This window comes from Chaetodon trifascialis, chromosome 19 (assembly GCF_039877785.1).
Source record: "Chaetodon trifascialis isolate fChaTrf1 chromosome 19, fChaTrf1.hap1, whole genome shotgun sequence".
Lineage (NCBI taxonomy): Eukaryota > Metazoa > Chordata > Actinopteri > Chaetodontiformes > Chaetodontidae > Chaetodon > Chaetodon trifascialis.
This window is the reverse complement of record NC_092074.1, coordinates 17,047,960-17,071,398: the sequence shown is the minus strand read 5'-3', so window position 1 is coordinate 17,071,398 and position 23,439 is coordinate 17,047,960. Positions and strand designations below refer to the sequence as shown.

Genomic DNA, 23,439 nt, shown 5'->3' with positions numbered 1-23,439 from the left:
AATGTGTGGAAACATATGTAGTTTTTTTAGTTCATGAAGATTATGATGTTCAGTTTTCATTCAGACTGTGTTGATTCAACAGTACTGGATTACACATATGGCTGAACAATTACTCAAATTATTATTACAGCACACAGGAGGAGTTACAGCTGTTGTCATACACATACGTGCTTATAACTATGTTATAGTACTAAATGTTTCTGTGCTAAACAGAGAACTTAAAGTGTTACCGTATACATATACATATTCATGAAGGGAGTACTGGCAGACGACAGAAACAAAGGTCTGTATGCTTCTGTATGTTTGTGTACCTGAAAGTGTGGATTGGCCACACATTTAGAGATCTGTTTGAACAACGGCTCCTGGATTTTTTTGAATTGCGTTGGCTCAATGACATCCAGAATCTCCTCAATCTCCCCGAGGAACATCACCTAATTAGAGGAGAGGTGCAGAGCATGAAGCGACATTCAGATCTGGTAGACGACTGTGATGAGTGGGATGTGTGCTTACAGACAGAATACCTCTTTCTGGCTGCAAGTTTTAGGCCAAAACTTCAGCAGCCCGCGGATCACCTGCACAGACAACGAGAGAATTTCATGAGAATTTCGGTCTAATTTCTGCCAAAAAAAGCAACAGTCTGTTTGAGTGGGTGGCTGCTGGCACCCAAAACAAGTCTCTCCACAGTGTATGTTGAATTTAGTGCTCGAGGCTTTTTTTGCTTTAAGTGGGAAGAATGATAAAAAAAAAAAAAAAGTACCGGTTCAGTGAGTGTAGGATCCTTCTCCAGGAACTGGACCACACAGTAGGCCAGCTGAGGGACACAAAAGGAAAACAGTAAATGTACCCAAAGACCGCACAAGACCAAACATCCTCTGAAAAGATATCTCTTGTTAAATGTGTATTTGGGGTGAAATCATTAATTATTCTTATTGATTTCTTCTGTGGAAAATTTAAGAAATTTAAGATGCACTGAGAGACAGTAATAATCACTGAGCCAGTGCATTTCCACATCCATACCACCAGGAGATGCTGCAGTGCACAGATTACATCAGGACAGTGCTTCAACCTGTTTTTTTTTTTTTTTATTACAGCTGTATGATTCAGCTACACACTCTGTCAAATCTTTTCTGTGCAGTTTTGAATGACATACAGCACACATTAATGCATATTAGAACAAAATAATAGAATTAACAGTAAAGACAGTTTCTCCTACCTGCGCATGGAAAAGGGACAACGCTTTAGCTGTGTGTAACGGGATGAGCACCTTCATGAGGAACTGCTTGTGCTCTGCCTTCAGAGGCAACGCAAACCCGTTGATGATACTGCAAACAGAAACCCAACAGGACAACGTTAAGACAGATTACTGCACAGAAAGACAAAACAGCAGCACAGACTGAACGCCACAAAATCAGAGCGGAGCGCTGTGGTGAATACATTCAGCTCCTGAGGCCGAAAAAAGACAGAGAGAATTCACTGCAAGATGACGGAAGAGAGGACGCCTGAGGGGCCTTTTAGTTCAGGACTGCAAGAGAGCACAAGTCCTCCACGTCCAAGCCTGTTTACAACCCGGACTGTGTGCAGTAAAGCTAAGGCTGAATAAGGAACAGGTTCCTCTTTTACTGATGATCTTTCTTTGAGAGTGTACAAACAAGACCGTTTCAAAAAAACAAGTTATCGTACTTGTTAAAAGGACAGAAAGAAGCCAAAATTTCAAATGTGTTCCAGCTGAACGTATTATGAAGAAGTTTACTCTTTTACACGCATTCAGCACTCAAAGCCAAAGCACATCAATGGTGATTCACGGTTACATGATGACCAAACTTCATTACTCACCTTCCCAGGATTTCCAGCAGCTCAGCAACTCCGTTGAAGTGCTCAGTTTCATAGATGAACCTGCAACAGCCACAAAAATTGTGAAGCACACAGACACAAAAAGCGCAGAAAACAGGACACACAAGTGATTCAGCTGCTCACAACACTGTGCTCCTTTGAAATATCGCCACTCTCATTTGGGAGTTGGGTTTTATGAACAAAATGTTCCTGCTGTTCCCTTGATTCTCAGACATACAGACCACAAAACTCTGATATTGCTTCCTCTGTATTTAGTTAGTTGTTTTTTTTTTTTTTTTTTTGCCCGAATTAGCCGTCAGAGTGCATTTGATCTGGGGTCACTTGTATGTTCTAGGCCTGAAATCTCAAATCTCCAAGCCTTACGTAAGGTGATGATCCATACCATCATTCACCTCCTCTGCTTGGTAACCCGCTTCCATCTAGCCCTGCACCCATGGTATGTACAGACAGAGCCTGACAACTGTGGCACTATTTTTATTCCCAGCGACAGATGGTCAAAGTGGGTGCACCCGTTTTGCCACCTTGCCTGTTGGAAACGACATCAAGTGCCCCCCTGTTTCAATCATCTGAAGCCCATTGTCACGCAGCAACAGGAGGCAGAAGAATCAACACCCTGCTGCTGACGATATCTGATGCCTCCATGTGAACATTTTTCCTCTTCCTCTCTGTTTTAAGGGGCTGGGATGAATCTGTTTTTGCCTACACAGATGAAATGTCTTTTCCAAATGAAGTTTCTGACTTGTGGGAATCCTCAGTGAAAGTCGATCGTGATCAAATAGTTGCAGAAAATATACAGACAAAGGAAGTAAAGTGGAAACCAAAAAGCCCCGTCTAAAGACCCGCGAGGATCAGTCCCATTCATCTGATGACAGGTCATTTTCATAGGAGGAAACAACAGCGCAGAATCATCATGTTGTTTGTTTGAACCTTTGGAAACTACTACCCCAGAAGAAAGGACACCTGCAGCAGCACTGGAACAAGATTTAGTTTGTCTTTCCTCTGGTTGAAATGCAGGTGTAGTTTCTGATTTCCTCAAAAGGCTTTCAGTCCTTAGGAACATTTCCTGTGGTGCAGAGGCCTGACAGAACTCCTCGTGCCTTCCTTATGAAACTTTATTCTCAGATATGGAGGTACTTCACAGTGCAAGGCACTGTTCCAAAACATTTTGCCAGAGATTCGGTGGTGACTTTCAGCTTCTCATTTCAACTGGCTGATGTAAAAAGAAAACACAGGGAACAGGTGTTGGGATCAGGAGACACCGACTTTGCTCCAAGCAGGAAGTGACGCAACACCGACCGGTTTGTGATTTTTCTCACATCCCTGAACATTACACAGACCTACTCGTCTGTGGCAGTTGTCTCAGCCTGTTTGTCATCTACATGACACTTTGCTTTGATGCTGCCTTCCTGGCCAAGTCTCTCTCGACATTTTAATCTCAGTGAGACTTTTTACCTGGTTTAAATAAAGAAAGGCAAGAAAACAGGAACACATGATGGGACAGCAAACAAGTTCACGTTTTGAACATTTCACTCACCGCAAGAAAATGTTGTTGATCTGCTTCCTGATGAAAGCCCTCAACCCCAGGAACTTTCCATAAATCCGATGCAGGATGGTCTTCAGGAAGTCCCTCTCCCTCGGGTCCTCGCTGTCGAACAGCTCCAGCAGCTGAAAGGACGGACAGAGAAGAAGACAAACACACACTGCTTCAGTTCTCAGCTCTGGAAAGGGTTTTTCAGTGAAATGATAATACCTTCTTCTATCGTGTCTCCAGACTGGAGATGTAACTGTATTGTCATGACAAGATTCTTGTACCTGTACTGGGATTATTTTTGACCAATAGAGCATTTGACTGAATGGGAATTACATTTGTATATCTTTAAATGCTTGCTACACAGTCCGGGTTTGGGCGGTAGATGCTGGTTGTGATTGATTGGGCCGTTTGTCTCAAATTTTCCCTGGTTAATTACAGCAAAGTGAACAGATGACGTAATTGATCGATCGATCGCCCGCTGAGCTGGAGACAGACTCCACATCTTGTCTCATTATCAATGCAGTTGCCAGACGACTCACTGAATATGTGGCCTTTGTTATGTGATGTCCTGGACAATCTCCCCTGAGGCATAATAAGCCATCACTGCAGGTTCGCCTGATACTGTTCCTGAAATGCTGCTGGCTGCTGTGATTACTCATTGTGAAATGAGCTTTCTCCATATCTCACACATCTAAGCTAACTAGCAACCTAGGGACGTCTTTTCAAACACGCTTAACAACTTAATTGTGCTTGCTGTAAGGCTGTAAATTATCAGGTCATATCCTACCAGCTACCAGCATCTTACATAACAAATATACAGTATGTACGGTATGCCTGGATGCTATGTATTGTAAATGGATTTGAAATCTCTGGCATCTAACACCTATTTCCAGCAACGTATGATAAGTCATTATTACAATAATGTTGAGGGCAGCAGGGCCGATGCCATCGAGATGAGACACAACGTTTTCAGGCTCAAATCAGCTTCAGGGTTTTTATCTTCCACTAGCGAGCCGACAGCACCTCAGTGACAGGTGCCTATTTTTAAACCTGCGTCTATCCAGGAAAGGGTTTCATCGTGGACATATGTTTTCTTCTGCACTGCGCTGAATCACATTCATTCAGCCACACATATCAAACGCTGGGAGTTAAACAGTGCAACCGGTCCTTATTTGCTGTAACTGAGCAGCGCTCATGTAGCAACTGGAGATCTGCTCGGGCACATCACACGGCTTTCAAGATCTCACGTGTGGCTTGTTTTGGTGCCCAAACATATTTTCCCAGGCTTCTAGTTAGGCCTTACTACTCACCATCACCTTCCATACTGGACCAAGCAGCACACCAAATAACAGCTCTGAGGGCGATCAGGCCTTTTCTTGCAATGCTTTAAATGAATGTTCAGTACTTCTTTGTGGTGTGGCGGTGTTGGATTTACAGGATTTTACCCTGAAGTATTTGAATCTGCACATATGCATTTCCATCTATTAAAACGGTCTACTAATCAAATGTACAATATCATGATACACGTACAGTATATTGATTGAATTGTGTAAACTGATGCAACGGTGACAGATATCGAGAACTTAAGTTGAAATTATTTACCAAACATAACTGCCAAATATTTTCTGAGGATTATCCGCTTGTGTCTGTTTTCTGTTATTGTAAATTAAATATCTGTGCGTTATAGACTTATTGTGACACAGAGTGTAATTTGAAGACATCGCCTCGGGCTCTGGGAACATTTCTTAGGCCCAGCCTGAACAGCAAGACACTGATTGTCTCATGAATCTGATGAATGTACACAGAGGAAGGGAGGAAAAATAAAAGAGGTTTCTGTTAATATATTCATGAAAACCCTTTTTTTCTGCAAACTTTACATTCTTGAGAAACTTTTGACCACTCAGCTGAGCTGCTGTTGATTGATGGGGACAAAATGGGACACAGACATTGGCTTTATTATGAAACAAAAGCTGCACAGAGTATAATTCAGACATGCAGTGTGTGCCTGAGGAAATGTCAATATTCAATCACAATAGGCCGCACCAGGATTGGAGTTTTCTCAGGAGCCTGATCAGAACATGTCCCTGAATAACCGAGGCAGCCACAGTGTGATTTATACCTAAAGTCCAGAAACAAAATATTGCTAGGCTACATGTTATTTGTAGTTACACACAAGGCCCAATCATAAAGGCAATCAGCTTAAAAAAACATTTCTATATTTACTTATAAAACCTCAGGCTCCATCTGGCTGGACTATGTCAGTTCATCTGTTCTCATCTGTACCTTGATATGATTTTGTTTTGTGATTAAATGTCTTACCAGTTGTGTGTGAGGAGTTGCTAACAGGGATATCAGATTTTCACACCCTGCTACAGCGTGTGTTCTCGGTTATATGACCCCAAGAGGATGGAGGTACATACAGGCGAGAAAGCAACCTACAACACGCCGAGGACACGCTGGAAACTGATCATTTAATGTCAACACATACTGAGTTAGTTGTATGCAAATATGTGTTCCTGACTGCTCTGAAAGAGTGCTTTATCAGCTCTGCTGTATGGATTTAGCAGGACAAAGCGGCCACACACAGTCTGCAGCTGAAACAGGGAGCTGTCTCACTGCCTCGCACTTTGCAACTGCATAAACTCAACATTGTGTGCAAAAGCAAATGTGTTTTACAGTCGAATAGTTTAGTTACAACTAGACTGAGCAAACAAACCAGTATTCAGCATGCCGGGCTTGGAAATGATTTAAGCTCCCACAATGTTCAATTCATTTCTAACAGGAGCATTTTTCATAGGAATATTAACTGAGGAAATCAATAGCACATTGACTAATGAAACTTTCTGAAACAGGTTTGGATCTAAATGCGTCAAGCTTTTCAAAACCCAAACACTTGATAATAAACCAGAAACTGAGCAAAAGCAGATCCTTCACACCAACAAAGACACAGTCCAAAACATTTCAGCAGTGATCCCTTACTAAAAAAGGCCTAAAATACACCCTGACCACGTGTCTGACCACATGTTCTGCTCTTAACTCCACATATGGTTGTTTTCCCATGTCGGAGGCTGTTTTCAGCAGCAGCTGTTTTCTGCACTAGTTGATCACACGTGGATCATCTTTCTGGCACTGGGATATGCCACCAACACAGTCATGCACAGCATAATGACTTCTGTCACTTCAGGACGTCGTGGGACAGGTACGATTGGAAAACATGTAACAGCTACAAAGCTTCACAAAGTGCTGACTAAATCAAAGTTGACATCAAAACATGTTTCCCACACTGAGATGCTATGCTGCATGTTTGTATTACTCCACACCCATTTCTAAGAAGGGGGGGGGGGGTGCTGCTGCATGACAATAATGTAATAGGAAACACCTTAAAGACATGGACAAATATCAAACATTGGCAACAAGCAATGTCAGTCAGGGGCATCCAGACACACCTAACAGGGACTCTCTGAGGCTTTGAATGGATGCCGTGGAACCTTATCTTTTTGATCACTGCAACACAAAAATGCCTGCTCCCATGTCAAAATGCCCTTGAGCAAACCACTGAACCTCTACCTCCTCCAGGGAAGCGCCGCCTGGCTGCCTTCATGCTTTGACCTCTATGTTGAATATGCATGTGAACACCTCCTGTGCTGCGTGTCTTATGAAAACTGAAATTTAACAAACCACGGGCCTTCCTTCACGGCCTGTATTGCCTCTCAAACCTCCACCGCATTCTCTCTGCTCCAACCACAGTCTTTTTCTCTCAACCTGAAGAGTAAACAACATGCGGCTATTTAAAGCTCCCCCACGACACACTCACATCATGGAAAGTCGGTCCAGGCACCTCGGATGTGGCCCAGCCAACATTCCAGGCCCTGTGGTCCCCCGGTTATCTGCTGCTTCGCTCTGCGGCTTCATGAAAGCGGCGAAGCATTCCTGCAGTACGCTGGTACTGAGCCAGGGCAGATGTAGCTTAGCTACAGCGTACTAATGGTTTGACTCATCCAGCTAATTGCACCGTAGCGTTGCTGAATTCCCAAACACATTGCAGTGTGCTTGTAATTACTGTTATTATGTGCTCACTGTCTTAAAAACTCTAAGCATTTGTCCAGCCATCTGTAACAGCCAGTAGGAGCTGCAGCGATTAATCAATTAATAGTTGAAGCAATAAGCTTCTTAAATGTGAATATCGTCCTTCTATGATAGTAGACTAATTATTTTGCGGTTTTAGGAATGTTGATCAAGTAAAACAAGGCATTTGAGGACACCATGCTGGACTCTACTCTTAGTGTGCTGGCCACTTTTCTTTTTGCAATTTGCTGACCTTTTTTATTCAGAACAATTAATGACAATAGCCCCTAGTTACAAAACTGTCACAACAGCCACCAGTAGTCTGCTCTAACATACAATTATGACACCAATCAATCATGCTAAAAAAAAGTCTCTTACCTGCAGAACAAATTTCTGATCGATGTAGCGCTTTGCAATGCTGGGCTGGAAGTCTGGATTCTCTAGAAACCGCAGGAGAAACTCATACACCAGCTGGAAGAAAAACGAAAATACAGAAAAGAAAATAAAGAAATACACCACTACAGCACACAATGATGGCATCTAAAGGTTGGTAAAGACAGACAGATCAGATCCGTACTTGAATGTGAGGCCAGGAAGCCTCTAGAGTGGGTTCATCCTCCTCCGGGTCAAAATCAGGGTTGTCACTTGGTGGAAGAGTCCGGAAAATATTGGTGCAGATCTGGAGGGGGAGGAGGAAGAGTCTCAATCAGAAAAAAAAAAAAAAAGATGAATGAAATAACGTGGTATTTGCTTTAAAAGGGGGTCATTTTCTGCTTTCTGTGGCATTGCTATGACTGCCGAAGCCCCATGACACACATTACAGTTTTCTGTTTTTCCACCAAATGTTGTTCAATTTCACTAAATTGTATTTGGTTTCCTGAGCTCCACACTCAGGTCTAATAAAACAAGATTATTCAACAACTGCTCCTGTAATTGGTAGAGCCCCTCCTACATCTAACACATGCAGTTTGTTCTGTATTATGAATGAGTGGGAGTAGTGTGCTTAAAGCATGATAAACCTTCCAATGGATTTGGTTAAAGTCAATTTGTATATATGCCAAGCAACTCAGACACGGTAACTGCGTTTGTATCTGAAGCAAGGTACCAAACAGACACTGTATGGCCAGGTGTGATAAGCAGCTGTTCCCAGAGATTAAATAGATGGGAAATAAAAATAGGCTGGGAAAGCAAACTTTGATTACAAGTGGTTACAAGTGGACTTTTAATCCATTAGAACTGGATCTGCACACTATCTGGACACCAAATTAAGTCAGTGTTCTGGTTTGTCCAGAACTGCTAGAACAACACAAAAGGAATCGAAGACACACACACATGTATGAACATCACGGCCAGCTTGTTAATCGGAGTGGAAAGCCACCATTTCGGTGCATGTTTAATTTAACTGATGATATCTAATAGCACCACCAAACCATGGAGGGGCTGGATAAAACCATTAGAGAGCCTGCATCTGTCGCAACCCCCGATGTAAATTCTGTACTGAAGACAATCACTGTAGACAGGTCACCGCCACCTCTATCCCACCTTGTTATTTTTAGCAAGGGTAAATTTGAGAGTGACACGCATAACAGTGGGAGCTGGAAAAGCTGGCATTATGTGGCTGGGTGCACACTCTCATGCTGAAGTGATAAAGACAACATCAAATTATTTTATTGGCAGCTGGAAAATCCAAATGACACTAATGGGAGAGGAAGGCAGCGAAGGAATTCAAACCTGGCAGTGGCCTATAGTCTGACGAGCTGCAAAACTCACGGAAAAACTTTGCAAGGGAGAATTATTTGTGAATGGGTGAGCAGAAACTCCACAGATGGAAATGGTAAAAACACAGCATGGACACTATTCTCCAAGCATCAGTTCACACCAAATGTGCCGAGCAAAAACACATGAAGAGCAGCACAAAATTCCACGACACGGTTAAAAAGGTTGCTTCATTGCAATGTACATGATGTCTATATTAATATTCTAACCTCATACTCTCTGTTATTTCCAGTCATGCTTGAGATTTTTTTTATTATTGTCCCAGTAGGGTCAGACAGTGGAGTTACAACAGTAGTTCCCAACAATTTTTGGCTTGTGACCCCTTAAAACAAAGCCATGTCTATCTGTGAACTCCTCTTCACAGGTCAAACATGTTTGTTCCTTCTCAGACTGTTTTAGTTAAATACTTATAGAAGACTGGGGTCTTTGAAGGATCCAGTGATTCAGAGAAACTACAATTACTTCCCTGTGGCTGAATGTCCCCATTAACCAGTCAAATTACATTTACATCCATGTCTGTCCACACTCATATATGTAGTGAAGTAATTTAATAAACAGGCATTAACTGTATTTCTTGGTGAAACGGATGTTGTCACTATATTTACGTGTATGATTCCAGTGAGTAACTTGAAGTGAGAAACATGCTGTCTTCACTTAGAGACTATTTTTACAGAGAGCTTCATCACATGGTGCAACAATAATCATCTGAAGCTCAATATCGGCAGAGCCACTCAGCTCATGGTTGACTACAACGACGCAAATATGGATGTTGCTGCAAAGAAGCTACATAGTGTAAAACATGGATGCTTTCCACACATCTTCAACCGTGCAGCACAGAAGATCTACACAATCAGCACAGTTTAAAGGTGGAGGCCCAAGATTAGAGTCGCCAATTCAGCATCTGACCAAATGTGAAATGTGAGGGACTTAGTGTAAAATTTTGTTATGATTTGCACATGAATTCTTGAGTTATGGCCAAAAGTGTGTTGTGTGAGGTCACAGTGACTTGCACCCATTGGACATGCGTTGTGCAGGTCAGCATACGTGGTGTCAAAGTTTAAAGTATCTCCTCAGTCCCTAAGCGGTCTGAACGGTTCAAGAACTTCTGATTTGGAATTGCTGGATATGTCCCTTTCGAGTGCAGAGTTTCACAGGACTTGTTTTGGCTGCAAAGTCACAATAATATTCATGGAAGCACCCAGAGACGATGCGGGCTTTGTGACATTATACATCACCCTGCTAGCATGGTCAGCAACAATGCTTCTGTGCTGCGTCATTCAGATCTGGTTTTGATCCTCACATGACCATGTCAGCCTGATCGTGTTATAAGCTGAAAGGAATGGCACCCAGCATGGTCTTGTGCTGCCGTAGCCCATCCCCTTCAAGGTTGAATGAGCTGCGCATTCAGAGATGCCCTTCAGCTCACCGCTGTGGCACTGAGCTGTTATTTGCCTGCTTGTGTTCTTCCTGTTATTTTAGAGAAGTCTGAAAGTGGAGTGCAGCTGTTTCTGAGCTGCTGAAAACACCATCTGGAAACAACCATCCTACAATGTTCAAACTCACTTACATCCAGCATCTCATCCATTCTTGAGCCAAACAGTGACAGAACCTCTTGACTCGCTGCATGATTTGGAGTTTCTGGCCGTTTGCTTTAAGTAGCACTTTTTGACAACACTGCAGGAAAGTTGCACATACTGCACATACTACGCATTTACCACACCCCCACAAATACATCTGAAAGTCATTACACTCAGCTTAACTATGCCTATGACTGGCAATAAACTTCAGTACTTCACTGCTGATGCAGTTAGAGGTTTCAAAACAAAAGACAAATGAACAATTATTATCACCATTCATTCATTCATTAGTGTTTAAAATGACAGAATACAGTGGAAAATCCAGCCCATCACATTTTTAAAGCCCAAGGTGATGCCCTCAGTTTGCACATCTAACCTGCCTCTAACCTGCCCCAATCCTCTGACTCACCTGTTGGCTCCGGTTGTTTCATACCTGTGTGACAAGTCTGTATCTACTGAACTTGACTGAGGAAGTCAAGTTTTAACCTGACTCTGGTAGCAACTAATGAAACAAGCATGTCTCTTATGATATAACAACCAAGCAATTACATAGCAACGATTAAAGCAACAATGTTCCTCTGATTCTTCCTCTGATTCCTTCTAGATGACAGTAATGGCTTTTACATCCTCATCATCATCTGCAGAGAATGCAGATGTATGCAGATGCTGATAATGAGGCAGATGAATAATAATCAGTGTGCCACCTCTGTGAGCTCTCTGTGGCGTATTGCTTTGCTTTCCCTGGTGTGAGGCGCATCATTGGCTGTACCGCAATCAGCTGACTCACGGAGCGAGTTGCCAGGCGAGACCACTGCATCTCAATGTGATGTCCATTTTTCCAGAGGCGTGCTCTGAGGCCAAACGCTCACACAGTCAAGACAAATGATGGGGTTGATGGCAGTGGGGAACACACAGGAACAGAATCTGAACCACATCTAGCCTGACAATGCATGTTTAACATCACAGCAGCCTGTCATCACTGAGGGGATTAATCTGCCTATTCTTCAGCACAACCAGGGCGAGAAACACGAGGCACAGACACTGCGTGAGATGAAGGGGACGGGTACACCCTGGTGTTCTTAAAACACTGGAAAGTTACTTGTGGTTTGACACCGATTTGGTTCACTTAACACGATCAGCACACGGAGCAGCAGCAGAAGCTGTGACACGCAACTAATGAAAGCAATTAAGGTTCTTAAAGCACTTAGCCTCTGATTGCCACACTTCACGTCAAACAACGTAGGCCTTCTGACTCATACTGTCACTCAGTCATATTTGAAAACATACTGTAGACATAATGCACATATTTTTAGATTCTGTGTGACTTATTTCGCCCAAGGATATCGTTATCTTTGACGTCCATAAACAAATTATCATCCAGAAATCTGCTTTGAAATCACAGAAAAAAGGCGCTCCTTCTAACTTCGGAACATTTTAAAGTTTTCTTCAGTATCAAAGTAATCCCATGACTTTCTGTACATCCATCCATATTACATGCAGGAACTGTGACTAGCTAGTTCAGCATGCTTCAACGTTGCCGGTTTACCCAAATGTAGACAGATAGAGAAAAACAGGGCCCAAGCTGTAGCCCACAGCTAACTCAGTGGCTCCATGGCAGCATTATACTTCATGTTTGAATCCCTAAATTATGGGAACTGTCATTAAACAAACTGTGAGCCCCCAAACAAAAGTAAGACAATATTGTGAGTGGACAGCAAACAGGGGAAGCGTGTGAGAAATTCTCACGCAGGGAAAAAGGAAACTGATTTGTGTACGAGTGTGAGTCAAAGTAATGCACGAAGATCCTTAAACGGTTGTTCCTAAAAGACGGTAAGTGAAACCTGAATACGCTTGCTGATGACAAGGGAGGCTGCAGCTCTGTATGGGGTCAAACTGAGGGTGACACTCGTAGCAACCAACACCTAGCAACACACAAGATGAGAGAGACAGAGGGGGAGAAGGGGAGTGAGATAGAGGAAAATGTGCAAGAGTTGAGTGCAGCATTAGCAGAAAGGATGAAAAAGGTGGGAATTAAAGCGAATAAAAGGGGAATTACAGCTCATAGATGCACTTTTTCTCAAACCCTGCTGGCTTTTCACCCATCTCTGGCACTGAAAAGGAAGAATTCAATCAAATCTGTCTGAGAGAAGTGATTTTCTATCATATAACTGTATCACTAATTACAGAGATGGCAAAAGAGGCAAAACCTCCTTTTACATTGATGAGAAACCTTGCTGTTTGTACTCCTAACAACCTCAGTGATCAAAGCAGCCCTCACTGCAGCAGAATAATAGGCAGCACTTTGAACACTCACCTCTTCATTACCATGTGATGCCAAGCATGGAGTATCTGGGAGAGCTATTATCAAGCCAGCTTTCTGAAAGTGCAGCTGCTATTTGTCTAACCTCATTCAGAAGTCTGTCTGTAGCACAGACACTGTGCAATGAACTGGATTTTCTCTTGAGCTCGACCCATGTCCCTCCGTTCTGCCCTGAATATATAAATGAGATTACTGGGAAAAACCGCTGACAATACCAGCTGGAGTCATGCATTTAAACTACTCCATCCTTACACCCCTCAGAGATCACTGATGTGCAATGTGCATGCAAGCTACTACATGTTAAGTAGCTCACTATCGAGTGGATGACCTGTTGCTCATGCTTTCATTTGTGCACTTTTCTGGCTGCCAGTTTTCGGCCACATCATGATTGAAAAAGCATAAAACAGAATTTCAAATGCTTCAGATCAAAACATACTTCACTCACACCCACATCAAAACAAAGGGAGGCAGAGCGGGTCATACACCAATCAGAGGGTTGCCGGTTTGATGCTGGCTCTTCCGGTCCGCATGTCAAAGAGCTCCTGTGCAACATGCTGAACCCCAAATTGGTCCGGGTGTGTGTGAATGGGTGAACGTGGTATGTGTTGAGTGGTTGGTAGACAAGAAGAGTGATACATGAATGCACTTAATCTACCATTTTAATTGCAAATGAACTATTTCTTTCTTCTGGTTAGTTTAATATATTAATACAATGGTACGATGGTAACAAGTAAAATTTAAAAAAGAACCTATATTTTGTGTTTCTCTTAATATGACCCATATTTGATTGCTATGTTTGTTTGCTGAGCTTGTTGATAGAGCTTTAACAACTCCTGACAAAGTAAAGGTAGAGGTAGGTAGAGTTAGAGGTAGGTAGAGGTAGAGTTTCATTTATATTCTGGTGGCATCAGCAGCTCCAACTCACAACAGCCACAACTCTGCGAGCAGACTCTCCATTTGAAGTCAAAATGATGTCCTCGCTGTGTTTTTCTGGTTGCTTTAAGGGTGGAACCAGCACAATAACAGGGTGCAGGATGTTGCTAACACATACTGTATCTTAAACACAGATGTTGTACCTGTTTAAACATTGACATTAAATGTAAGTTGATGACACTCTTAGCTGTCAACTTTGTATTTACCCTCCTCTTCTATGTTTACATTGCCCTGCTGCTGCCAACATTCAAACTGTGGCAGCAGTGCCCAGAGCTGGCTTAAGACTGCCAGAGAAAACTTTTATACAGGAGCAATTATTTGTTTTTTTGGCATTTGATTACAAGCATTGTCACTGTTTACGACTTTTATCTTCTTATCTGGAAATGGCCTATTTCTTGATCACTGTAATCAGACCAGCTGCGCCGCACAGCATTCAACACGTGCAGTTAGAGACAAATGGATCCAGAAAAAAACTCAACAGGCTTTTGTGTCAGTTTTCTTTTTAGCAAAAGTGGCGTTTCGTGTTTTTTCGTGACACCAAAATGAAACGATGTGATGCAATCATTTATGATGTGAGATGCTACAGAACTGAAAATGAAATTCTATTGGTGTGATGCAATCACGCAAACTGCTTCATCAACATTTTCTGTGCATTCATTTCACTCATTGTACATATTAAAAACCACCGGACACCATCTGCCTTTGGCTGTTAATGTGTTCATATTGTGCCACTCTGCCTCATCCAGCAACAATATGATCTGTTAGAGATGTCACGTCATTGCACTTGTTTGATGAAAATAGGACCTTCAGTCTCCTAAACTCTGGAAATTTATGCATCAAACATTTCTGCAGAAATTCAGTGCAAGAGCATACTTTCAACAACTGCCAAGACTGCCAGGTGCATATCATCTGCTTAAACAAAGTCATTATCTTCACCTGTAAAACACCTTAGAAGACAAACTGAATCCTAAATCAATGGTTGCAATGTATGACATGGATTAGTGCCTACAGTCCATTAATAATCTGAAGACTCCTTGACTCAGCTGTGGATGTGCTCACTCGTATCCATCATGATAATCTGCTGTATGGAGTGAATCACGGCAGCACTGACTACAGTACTGACTGCTGTGTTCTAAATGTTGCGCATGAGTCATTATTGTACTGTAGGAGGAAACTAGGCTGCTCAGGGCACCTGCTCCATCAACACAAATCTATACCATGTTGGCTAAAGATGCTGTGCAGAGGGTTGGGTTGGTTTTCAAACAGACCATTTTGTTCCTGTCAGTGTGTTTATCACGGAACCCTGACCTTCATTAATCTCTACGCTCTGGCTTTTACTGTGTATCTCAAAATAACCTGAGATATACATAACTTGAGATAAGGTACTAAAGTTTCATTTTCACATGCAACTAGGTGACTTTCTCATTAGTTGCTATTCTGAATATTTCCCACGTGTGATGAGTGCAAAACATGTGCAAAACATGTTTCCAGACTTCTAAAAATACATCTGATTCATGACGACAGAACCCTGATTACAATCACACCAGACACTGATGACAACCACAAGAAGCACAGATACGCATCGCTTGCAAATTCGCAGTAACACACGCTGTCATGTAAATAATGACTGACAGAGACATGATGTGTGGCTTTTAAATGGACCTAATGGCTCAAATTCTAGTTCAACAAGGAACATTTGAGTAAAATTCAAGCAATGTTTTAAGTATTTCAAAGTTGTTTCTTTAATAACGCAAGTACTTTTTTACAATAAGCTTTGATGTGTGGATGAGGATGTCACGTGTCACCGCCACAGAAGAACACCGCTTCTTGGAGTTTGGAAAATGCACAAAAGCTCAAAAGAGCAAGCAAAATCTTTTCAACACAGAGAAGTGTGTGTTGAGTTTGTTGTGAAACAGCTACAGGAAGTCTTGCGTGACAGACACTGGCTTTAGCTTAGTGAGGGATGCTTAGGTTTTAACTGAGGTTAAAAGTTCATTTTACACAGTGAATAAGATGGGTCATGAGCTGCAGTACAAGCAATTAAGGTTAGCAGTACTTTTCCCTCTGCAGTGGCTAGGATTCCAAAAAAAAAATATTTAAAAAAAATGGTTAGATGTCATCATATAAGCTTTCAACTGCAGCTACCACTAGTAGAGAACACAAGTAATGGTGACACACGGCACCTCTCGAAATCAAACTTGTTTTGGAAGGAAACTGGAAAAAAAAAGAGCAACAAAAACAGCATCAAGACCCAAATCAAAATGTTGTTTTGTTACTTTGTTATTATTATCGATAGGTGTTAGTGACATAGTTTATGTAAAGCACTTTGCAATTAACGACAGCTGCATTCACTGTTCTTTATTTTGAACTTAATTTTACTATTATTACCAAGCGGGTTTCATTTCCCTACTTGTTTTATACAAATGATTCTATCCCTGTTTTTCCGTCCATTCTATTTCTTTTTTACCTGAAGCATTTGGTTCATGTCATTTCTTCATTGTAAAGCACTGTGAGCTGCATTTCTTGTATTATTATTATTATTATTATGATCACACTCTGCTGACATGACACACCCTGTCTAGACACACATTCAGCCTCCATTTTTTAATCCTGCTCAAGTGCACAGACTGTTGCACAGTGACACAGAGAGGAGCCTTCTTTTCTGTTTAATAATAAACACTGGTAATGGTGATTAATTGCTGCTGTTGTTGCCTTGGGCAGTGTGTGCAGAATTTATTTGCAAAATCTAAAATGGCTGCATAAAGTGAAGGAGGCACCAAAGAAATTAAAGCCCTTTATATCTGTTTTCTCACCATATCCGTGATCTCTGGGTACGCAGATTCCACCAGCACCCCCCTGTTGGTGGAAACGTAGTCCACAAGCTCATTAAGTGCGGCCCTCTTGACCTCCTTACTCTTCAGGTCTGTCACCAAGTCGAAGAAGTCGAAGAGCATGCAGCACTGCTGGAGTTTCTTGATGAACAGTTCCTGCTGCTCTGTGGGGGTGGCATCTGGAATTATACAAAAGAAAGGAAATACACTGATTCACTACTTATACACACTAGAATGCACAATCTATTTCTCTGTGGAAACAGATGAGACAAGAGGGGATGACAGCTGCAACTGTTCCCCTAGGTGGTGAGATTTGCTTGTGCAGAACAGTAGGAAATGTGTGTTTTTTAGTGCGTTTTAATGGGGCTCATCTTAAGATTAATTGTTGTTTTTAACATCCTCAACTACTCAAATCATCAATGAAAGGAATTAAAGACACATGGACACAAAATAAATAAATGTCCTAAACTGTTCATATTATGCATCTAAACTGGACAAAAAGGCCGACAGACACAATACACCGATGTATTTTGCCACACAGAGGCAGCGCAGTCATTCCCAGCTTTGATTGTAAAGCCTTTTATGGATTAGACGGTGAGTGCATTCAGGGTTATTAGAGCTGTCAAACTTGACCTGAGCTAAGCTATAAACAGCATTTGGCAGCCGTCCAAAAATGCAGTGACACACTGTACAGTGATGTTCTGTTCCAACACAGCAGCAGCTCATCGCCGCAGACACAGGACTCTGTCTGTATTGGTAGCAGAGGGACACAGTTAAGGGAACCAGCACTGCAGGTCTGATTTACTACACCTCCAGAACCAGATACCCCAAAGGTTTGAGGGTTACACAAATACAGGTGCCATCTATGACACTTGTTGACATCGAGGTGCTAATAAATGTCTTCATTAAAACGATGCACATTTTTCTGTGTAAACTGAAAGTAAAACATTTGGATCGCTTATTAGCTCATTAACATGAGCATCAGGGCGGTTTCCCATCTCTACCAGACCTTGAGTCACATGCATGTGAGGTGAAGTAGTTCTCAATATAGCTACATTGACATTCAATTACAAGAATACTGACACGCAATACTACCTTAAAATACAACAGAACTAAAACAATTACTTCACTAATTGATTTGCCGATCGACAATAAAATTAACTGGCAATTAATCGTTTGAGTAATTTCTTCAAGCAAAACTGCCAAGCATCTGTGGTTCCAGCTTCTCAAATGTGCAGATATGCACATATTGAGCTTTGAACTGTTGGTGTGAAAACAAACAAGCAATCGGAATCACTTTTGGCCCTTATGATGGCCTCTTTTCACTATTTTCTGACATTTTATGGACAAAACAATGAACAGATTAATTGATTGTGAAAAGTCATTTGTTGCAGGCCTAGAAGACACAAACACACTTTTGCATTCACACTCCAGTGCTACAGGGAGTGTATTTTAACAGCAAAAGAAGAGGAGCCAGGATAAGAAGTATCAGTTTCTTACTGAGCGGTATTATGCTACTGGAAAGGCATTACCCATTAAATAGTGTGGCATAGGGGCAACACACCGTCAGACAACCAAAAAAATTCACAATGGGTTTCACACCCACTGAAAATGTTCCAGTGGTGTTGACAGCTGACGGAGTACTTACGCAACTGAACTCTGCAGGTCAGACCACTGGCTGCTGCTGCTCTGACTGAACTCAGCATCTGAGTTTAAGTACACCAAGCTGACTTGTTAATGCACTTCTTTGCCTTAATGCCAATTTTCCAAAGTATCGAATCTCAAAGGATCCACATTCAAAGGGCAGACTGAATACCAGGCAGGAACCAGAGATGAAAATGGACTGTGATGCCTGATTGTGCTGTTACAACATGAAACATGGATAGCTCACATTTCCTTCCTGCAAGTTCAGAAACTGACATATGGTATACACGCACCACATTTAATGATAAGTCATGGTCACGTATAAGAGGTCAGACTTGGCCTCCGTTGCTGTTTCATGCAAACAACATATTCACAGATTCAGAATGTGTTTTCAGTACGCTTTTGGAGTAATGTTAAAAAACAATTTTATTTTTCTTCACAGGGAATTGTCTTTATCCCCCCGAGAGGATGAATGGCAGGGCCTGTTAAGAGTCTGACATGTAGATGCTTTCCCAATGTGAAGCTATTTTTGCCTTTCAGATACAGATGCATGAGTGCACAAACTCCTCAGGGTTCTCAGCAAGGAAGGGAAATATTTCCATTATAACTGTGAAACTAAATACGAAAAAACAAAGAAGAAAACATTTGAGACATCAGACAGAAATTCCAAATAAATTAAGCTGTCAAAGATCTACATGGATTTTGCTTCGGAGAAATAAATGGTCATGTAAATCTGACGGCCATAGTAGGAGTCCTTCACTCCCACATGAAACGTTCTATCTTGGCATCACAGTGCAGCAGACACTGGATGTAAGATGAGGACATGCATTTCATGTACTTAACAAAAGCAATCTCCCTGCGTTGCATATTCTGACTGTTGTATCGTACACATAACTCCAGGAATCACTTAAACAATTACCTAGATGCAATAACATGCAATTCCATAACCACACATGGACATGAGTACGAAAGTGGCAGCGTTAAAAGGAGAGACAGATACAGCACAAGATGTGTAATTATGCTCAGAGTGAGTTTGTGCAAATGCACAAATGGTCTTCATTGTGTCTCAGTTGATCTCTGCTGGTACTGGTGCCTTAAGAGTTGAACTGTATCTTTTGAGTAGAAGCATCTCTACTGAGAGGGGCTCTATGACTAGAGGAGCCCTGAATTACAGCTTTTACCATTCATTACTGACCGCTAGAATGTCTTAGAGATGATAGCATGACCTCAAATGACAGACACAAGAAGCATCACTTCGCCAAAACGGCAATTAAGCCCGAAGCCATTAGATAACGTTACAAGCCAAATGTAGTAAAACAGATTAACAGGGAACTTGAACGGTTTCTGCACAATTCTGTGAGCAGTCATCACCCACAAATTTCAACCACGTTACCGTTAGTGGAATAAGATCCAAGAACAAACACAAACTGCATCCACTAAGGCCTAAAACATGCTGCAGCTTTGTCTGTTGTGATAAACTTTAAAACGGAGAGAAACGCATGAGCTCATCTGCTCTGCACTTAGCAACACAAATTTGAGATGTTTCCAACCGCTGTCACGTGGAACCAAATGTTGCACAAGCTATTCAGTCGTAATGTTTTCTGGGTTTGATTTCATGTTGGTCATATTTTCAGTGTACTGCACATGGGTGAATACCACATTGATGTGTCATTATGAGTCAAATACTATGTTGGGGTTTGTTAAGCACCATACTTGCAGAACAAAGCATGCTTGGCAGGCTGCACATTGTACAATGCTGTTATTTCCAAATCCTATAATTGCATATCGAGATGATTTGCCGAAATGAAGTTTTTTTCATGTGCTGACATTGAAATCTGGGGAGGGTCATCACTCATCATAGCACTGATGAAGAGCGGTGGTGAGAGCTAGCTTCTCTGAACCGATTTGCTTGACTTTTAGCTCATCCATCTGCTCAAAGTGTTTTTCAACGCGTTCAATCACTGTAGCTCTTACTGGCATAATGTACTCAGGCTCAAGGTACCTAACTAGCTCTTTGAATCCCTCGCCCTCTACCACATTGATTGGCAACATGTCATCTCAGCACACCAACTGTGTGATGGCATCAGACCAGCGCACATCATTCTTGCAGCAGTGATAGCAGTGATGTAATCTTTGGCTGCGAGCCATCCTTGGACATGGTAGCCAGGTGCTTATCATAACGTTAGTATTACTCTTAAACTGACGAGAGGCATCACACAATTTATATTTGACTCTGTTGCCTTTCTGGAGGAAATGTTCCCACACTGAGCTTCGACTAGTGAGAACGGTAACCGTTAGCTCCAGGCTAAGTAAAGCCATTAGCTGAGAGTGCATGTGTGAGTGTATGCAAATTAACCAATTAACCGTTTTAATCTCTATTTCTAATACAATTCAGACACCTGAGTCTGGGTACTGATCTGATATCTGTGTTTACTGAAGCTGTAAAACGAGACTGGGTTTATTCTTTTATGTGTAAGGCAATAATAAATGGTGAATACCTCCAAAAAGCTGACACGTTTGTTGTTAGCTACCCCCCAATCTCAGTACCTATCGGCTATTATCTAACCTCTGCAGGCAACAGTCAAAGTTTTGGGGGCTCTGGTGTGGCCAGCAGATAGCCAAATAATGCATATGCAGGCCAAGACTTTAAGCCAACATGTTAGACAGCACCCTGCTTTCATATATCTTTGAAAAAGAAGAGTGGTCATCCCTCCAGTAAAGTCCTCAGGCACAATAACTCACAGTGACAAAGCAAATTTTCAATAAAGTTTGCAACTAAGTTCAAATTTGAGTAATGTGCTGTGTAAACGCACTACATGTTCAGACTCCGGAAATTCTGCTTTGGTGTACCTTGTTTCTGTTGATCACTGTTGGAAACCCAGTGAAGCCATTTTGACGTGTGTGCAGGCAGGGATTGAAAACATTAACAGTAATGCAGAGGGCTATGGTGAGCGGGACTAAAGATGAAGTATTGTGCATTAAACTGCGCACATTTCATTGAGTGATGAGCTGAAGTATTTCAATATTTCACGAGACAAACATCCCTTCCAGCACTAAGTACAAAATTACGTGCATCCACTGATTTATAACCATGACAACTCTCGTTAGTGTACACAGTGAGATTTTCTGTCGAATGTTTAGGATGTTTGGACTGTCTTGTACTTGTACAAGATTCTAAGAACGTCCACATACCATGTGACAACATACCACGTCCTTTGAGACCCAGGGCTGCATGCACACGCACACACAACAGCAAACAGCAGGCATCTATGTGGCATATTCTGGAACAAATGTATTTTACCGGAGATTATTTAGAAAGACTAAACCTGTCCAAATAAGGCTCCACAGGTTGCAAAACAGGAGCTTTCTGAGCATAACGTTGAAACAATATCTGCATCGTCATAGATGACTGTAGTTATGCAACCCTTTTCCATTTAAGCATCCCTTGTTTAAATGGCTGAATGACCGATGTGTTGTGGCATCACTGGATAAACAGTGCTCTGCTGCTTTCTCCTACAGCAGAGGGCAAACAGCCATGGAAAACAGAAGCATCACTGACAAGGTGCATTTGTGGCAATAATGCACTCTCAGTTTTTTTTTTCCAAGTCAGATTTGCAAGAGTAAAGTTTAAAGAGAAACTTGCCATAATAAACTTTTTGTATTGCTAAGATAGTGCAGTGTTACAAGCAGACAAAAGCGAAGTGCAGAAAAGATATTTTTCAGAGCTATGGCTTATTGATACTGCGCAGCTAGAGTTAAGTGTCTGACCCCCATTTGCATTTTGATTACATTCTTCAGTAGCGCTTCGCATCTCTTTTCAGTTCAAAATGTGGTTAAACAGAAGGAAAGTATTTTCTCAATGTATAATCATCTTTCAAGCTGTAAGTGAATATATCAAATCTCCACATCAAGGCTGAATGCTTATGTAGGTTCGTCTGAGTGTTTCAGCCAATGCTTGGGCACAACTGTCAGGACAGATTTGTAGTGTGATGTGAACACAAAAAATTAATCACAATGATGGTAGAAACACTGGGGTCTTGACCGAGTCACAGTTAAATGTACAACAAACATATTTATATTTTACCTCAGAAATCCGAAGGTTACCGCGTCAAAACTGCTTTACGCTAATCCCTGATCCATCAACATTTCATAGAACTATAGCCAAGCGGAAAGTGACCAAAACAAACTGAAGGAAGTATGCAGGTCAGGTGACCTCCGAACAGTGACAGATTAGTCCTGCACAGTCTCGGACGCCACTGTTCAGTGTTAAGCATGATTTGCCTGTACCAGCACAAATGGGCTTAAAATGCTTCTACAGCCAGGTTGATGTACTTTTTACAAACAAATCTCACTCTCAAGCCACAGATGAGTACAATGAGTTGAATAATATCTCAATATAAACTCATGATACACAAATGTTCCAGTGGATTGAGAGGGTTGAAAACAGCTTGACCGGTCAGAAAAAAAAGTCTAATTTAAAGAATGGTTTCTTTAACTGTAGCCTGCTTTAAAGGAGCACGGAGAAACTTTTCCTCAAAAAGCTCAACCAGTGTTTTAAATTATTGATCATCAAGGCAAAGACCATGGCTTAGGGTACAGTCTGCCAATCTAGCCAAAGAGACATCCATACCATATGCAGCCTTGGAGCAAGACTTGCCTGAGAGGCTCAACCCAGAGGAAACAGATGATAATTTACACTTATGCATATTTTACATAGATCTGAGGGAGGTGAAAAGTCCAGAAACTAATGGATAAACTAATCAGATGACTTTCGGAGCACCAGCAATCAACTCACAGTAGGAGACGACAGCCCTAGAGTACTACATCTGCAGGTGCTCTTATTAAGGCTCCAGTATTGTCTACACTGGTTGGGATTTAATTCCTGCCTGTTTGACAGACATACGGTCTTTA

At 41.7% G+C, this 23,439-nt stretch overlaps 1 protein-coding gene across 1 annotated transcript in view; it reads right to left on the bottom strand.

Annotated features, from left to right (window-relative positions):
- Positions 1-23,439, bottom strand: part of ppp2r5a (protein phosphatase 2, regulatory subunit B', alpha isoform) — a 38,693-nt gene that overhangs the window by 4,804 nt on the left and 10,450 nt on the right. The window contains exons 2-10 of the mRNA XM_070987156.1: positions 16,867-17,063; positions 8,025-8,126; positions 7,826-7,918; positions 3,386-3,516; positions 1,834-1,893; positions 1,214-1,322; positions 758-811; positions 522-572; positions 312-431 (exon numbers count right to left, since the gene is read on the bottom strand). Of these exons, the coding sequence (XP_070843257.1) occupies positions 312-431; positions 522-572; positions 758-811; positions 1,214-1,322; positions 1,834-1,893; positions 3,386-3,516; positions 7,826-7,918; positions 8,025-8,126; positions 16,867-17,063 (917 nt within the window). The remainder of the gene's footprint in view (positions 1-311; positions 432-521; positions 573-757; positions 812-1,213; positions 1,323-1,833; positions 1,894-3,385; positions 3,517-7,825; positions 7,919-8,024; positions 8,127-16,866; positions 17,064-23,439) is intronic.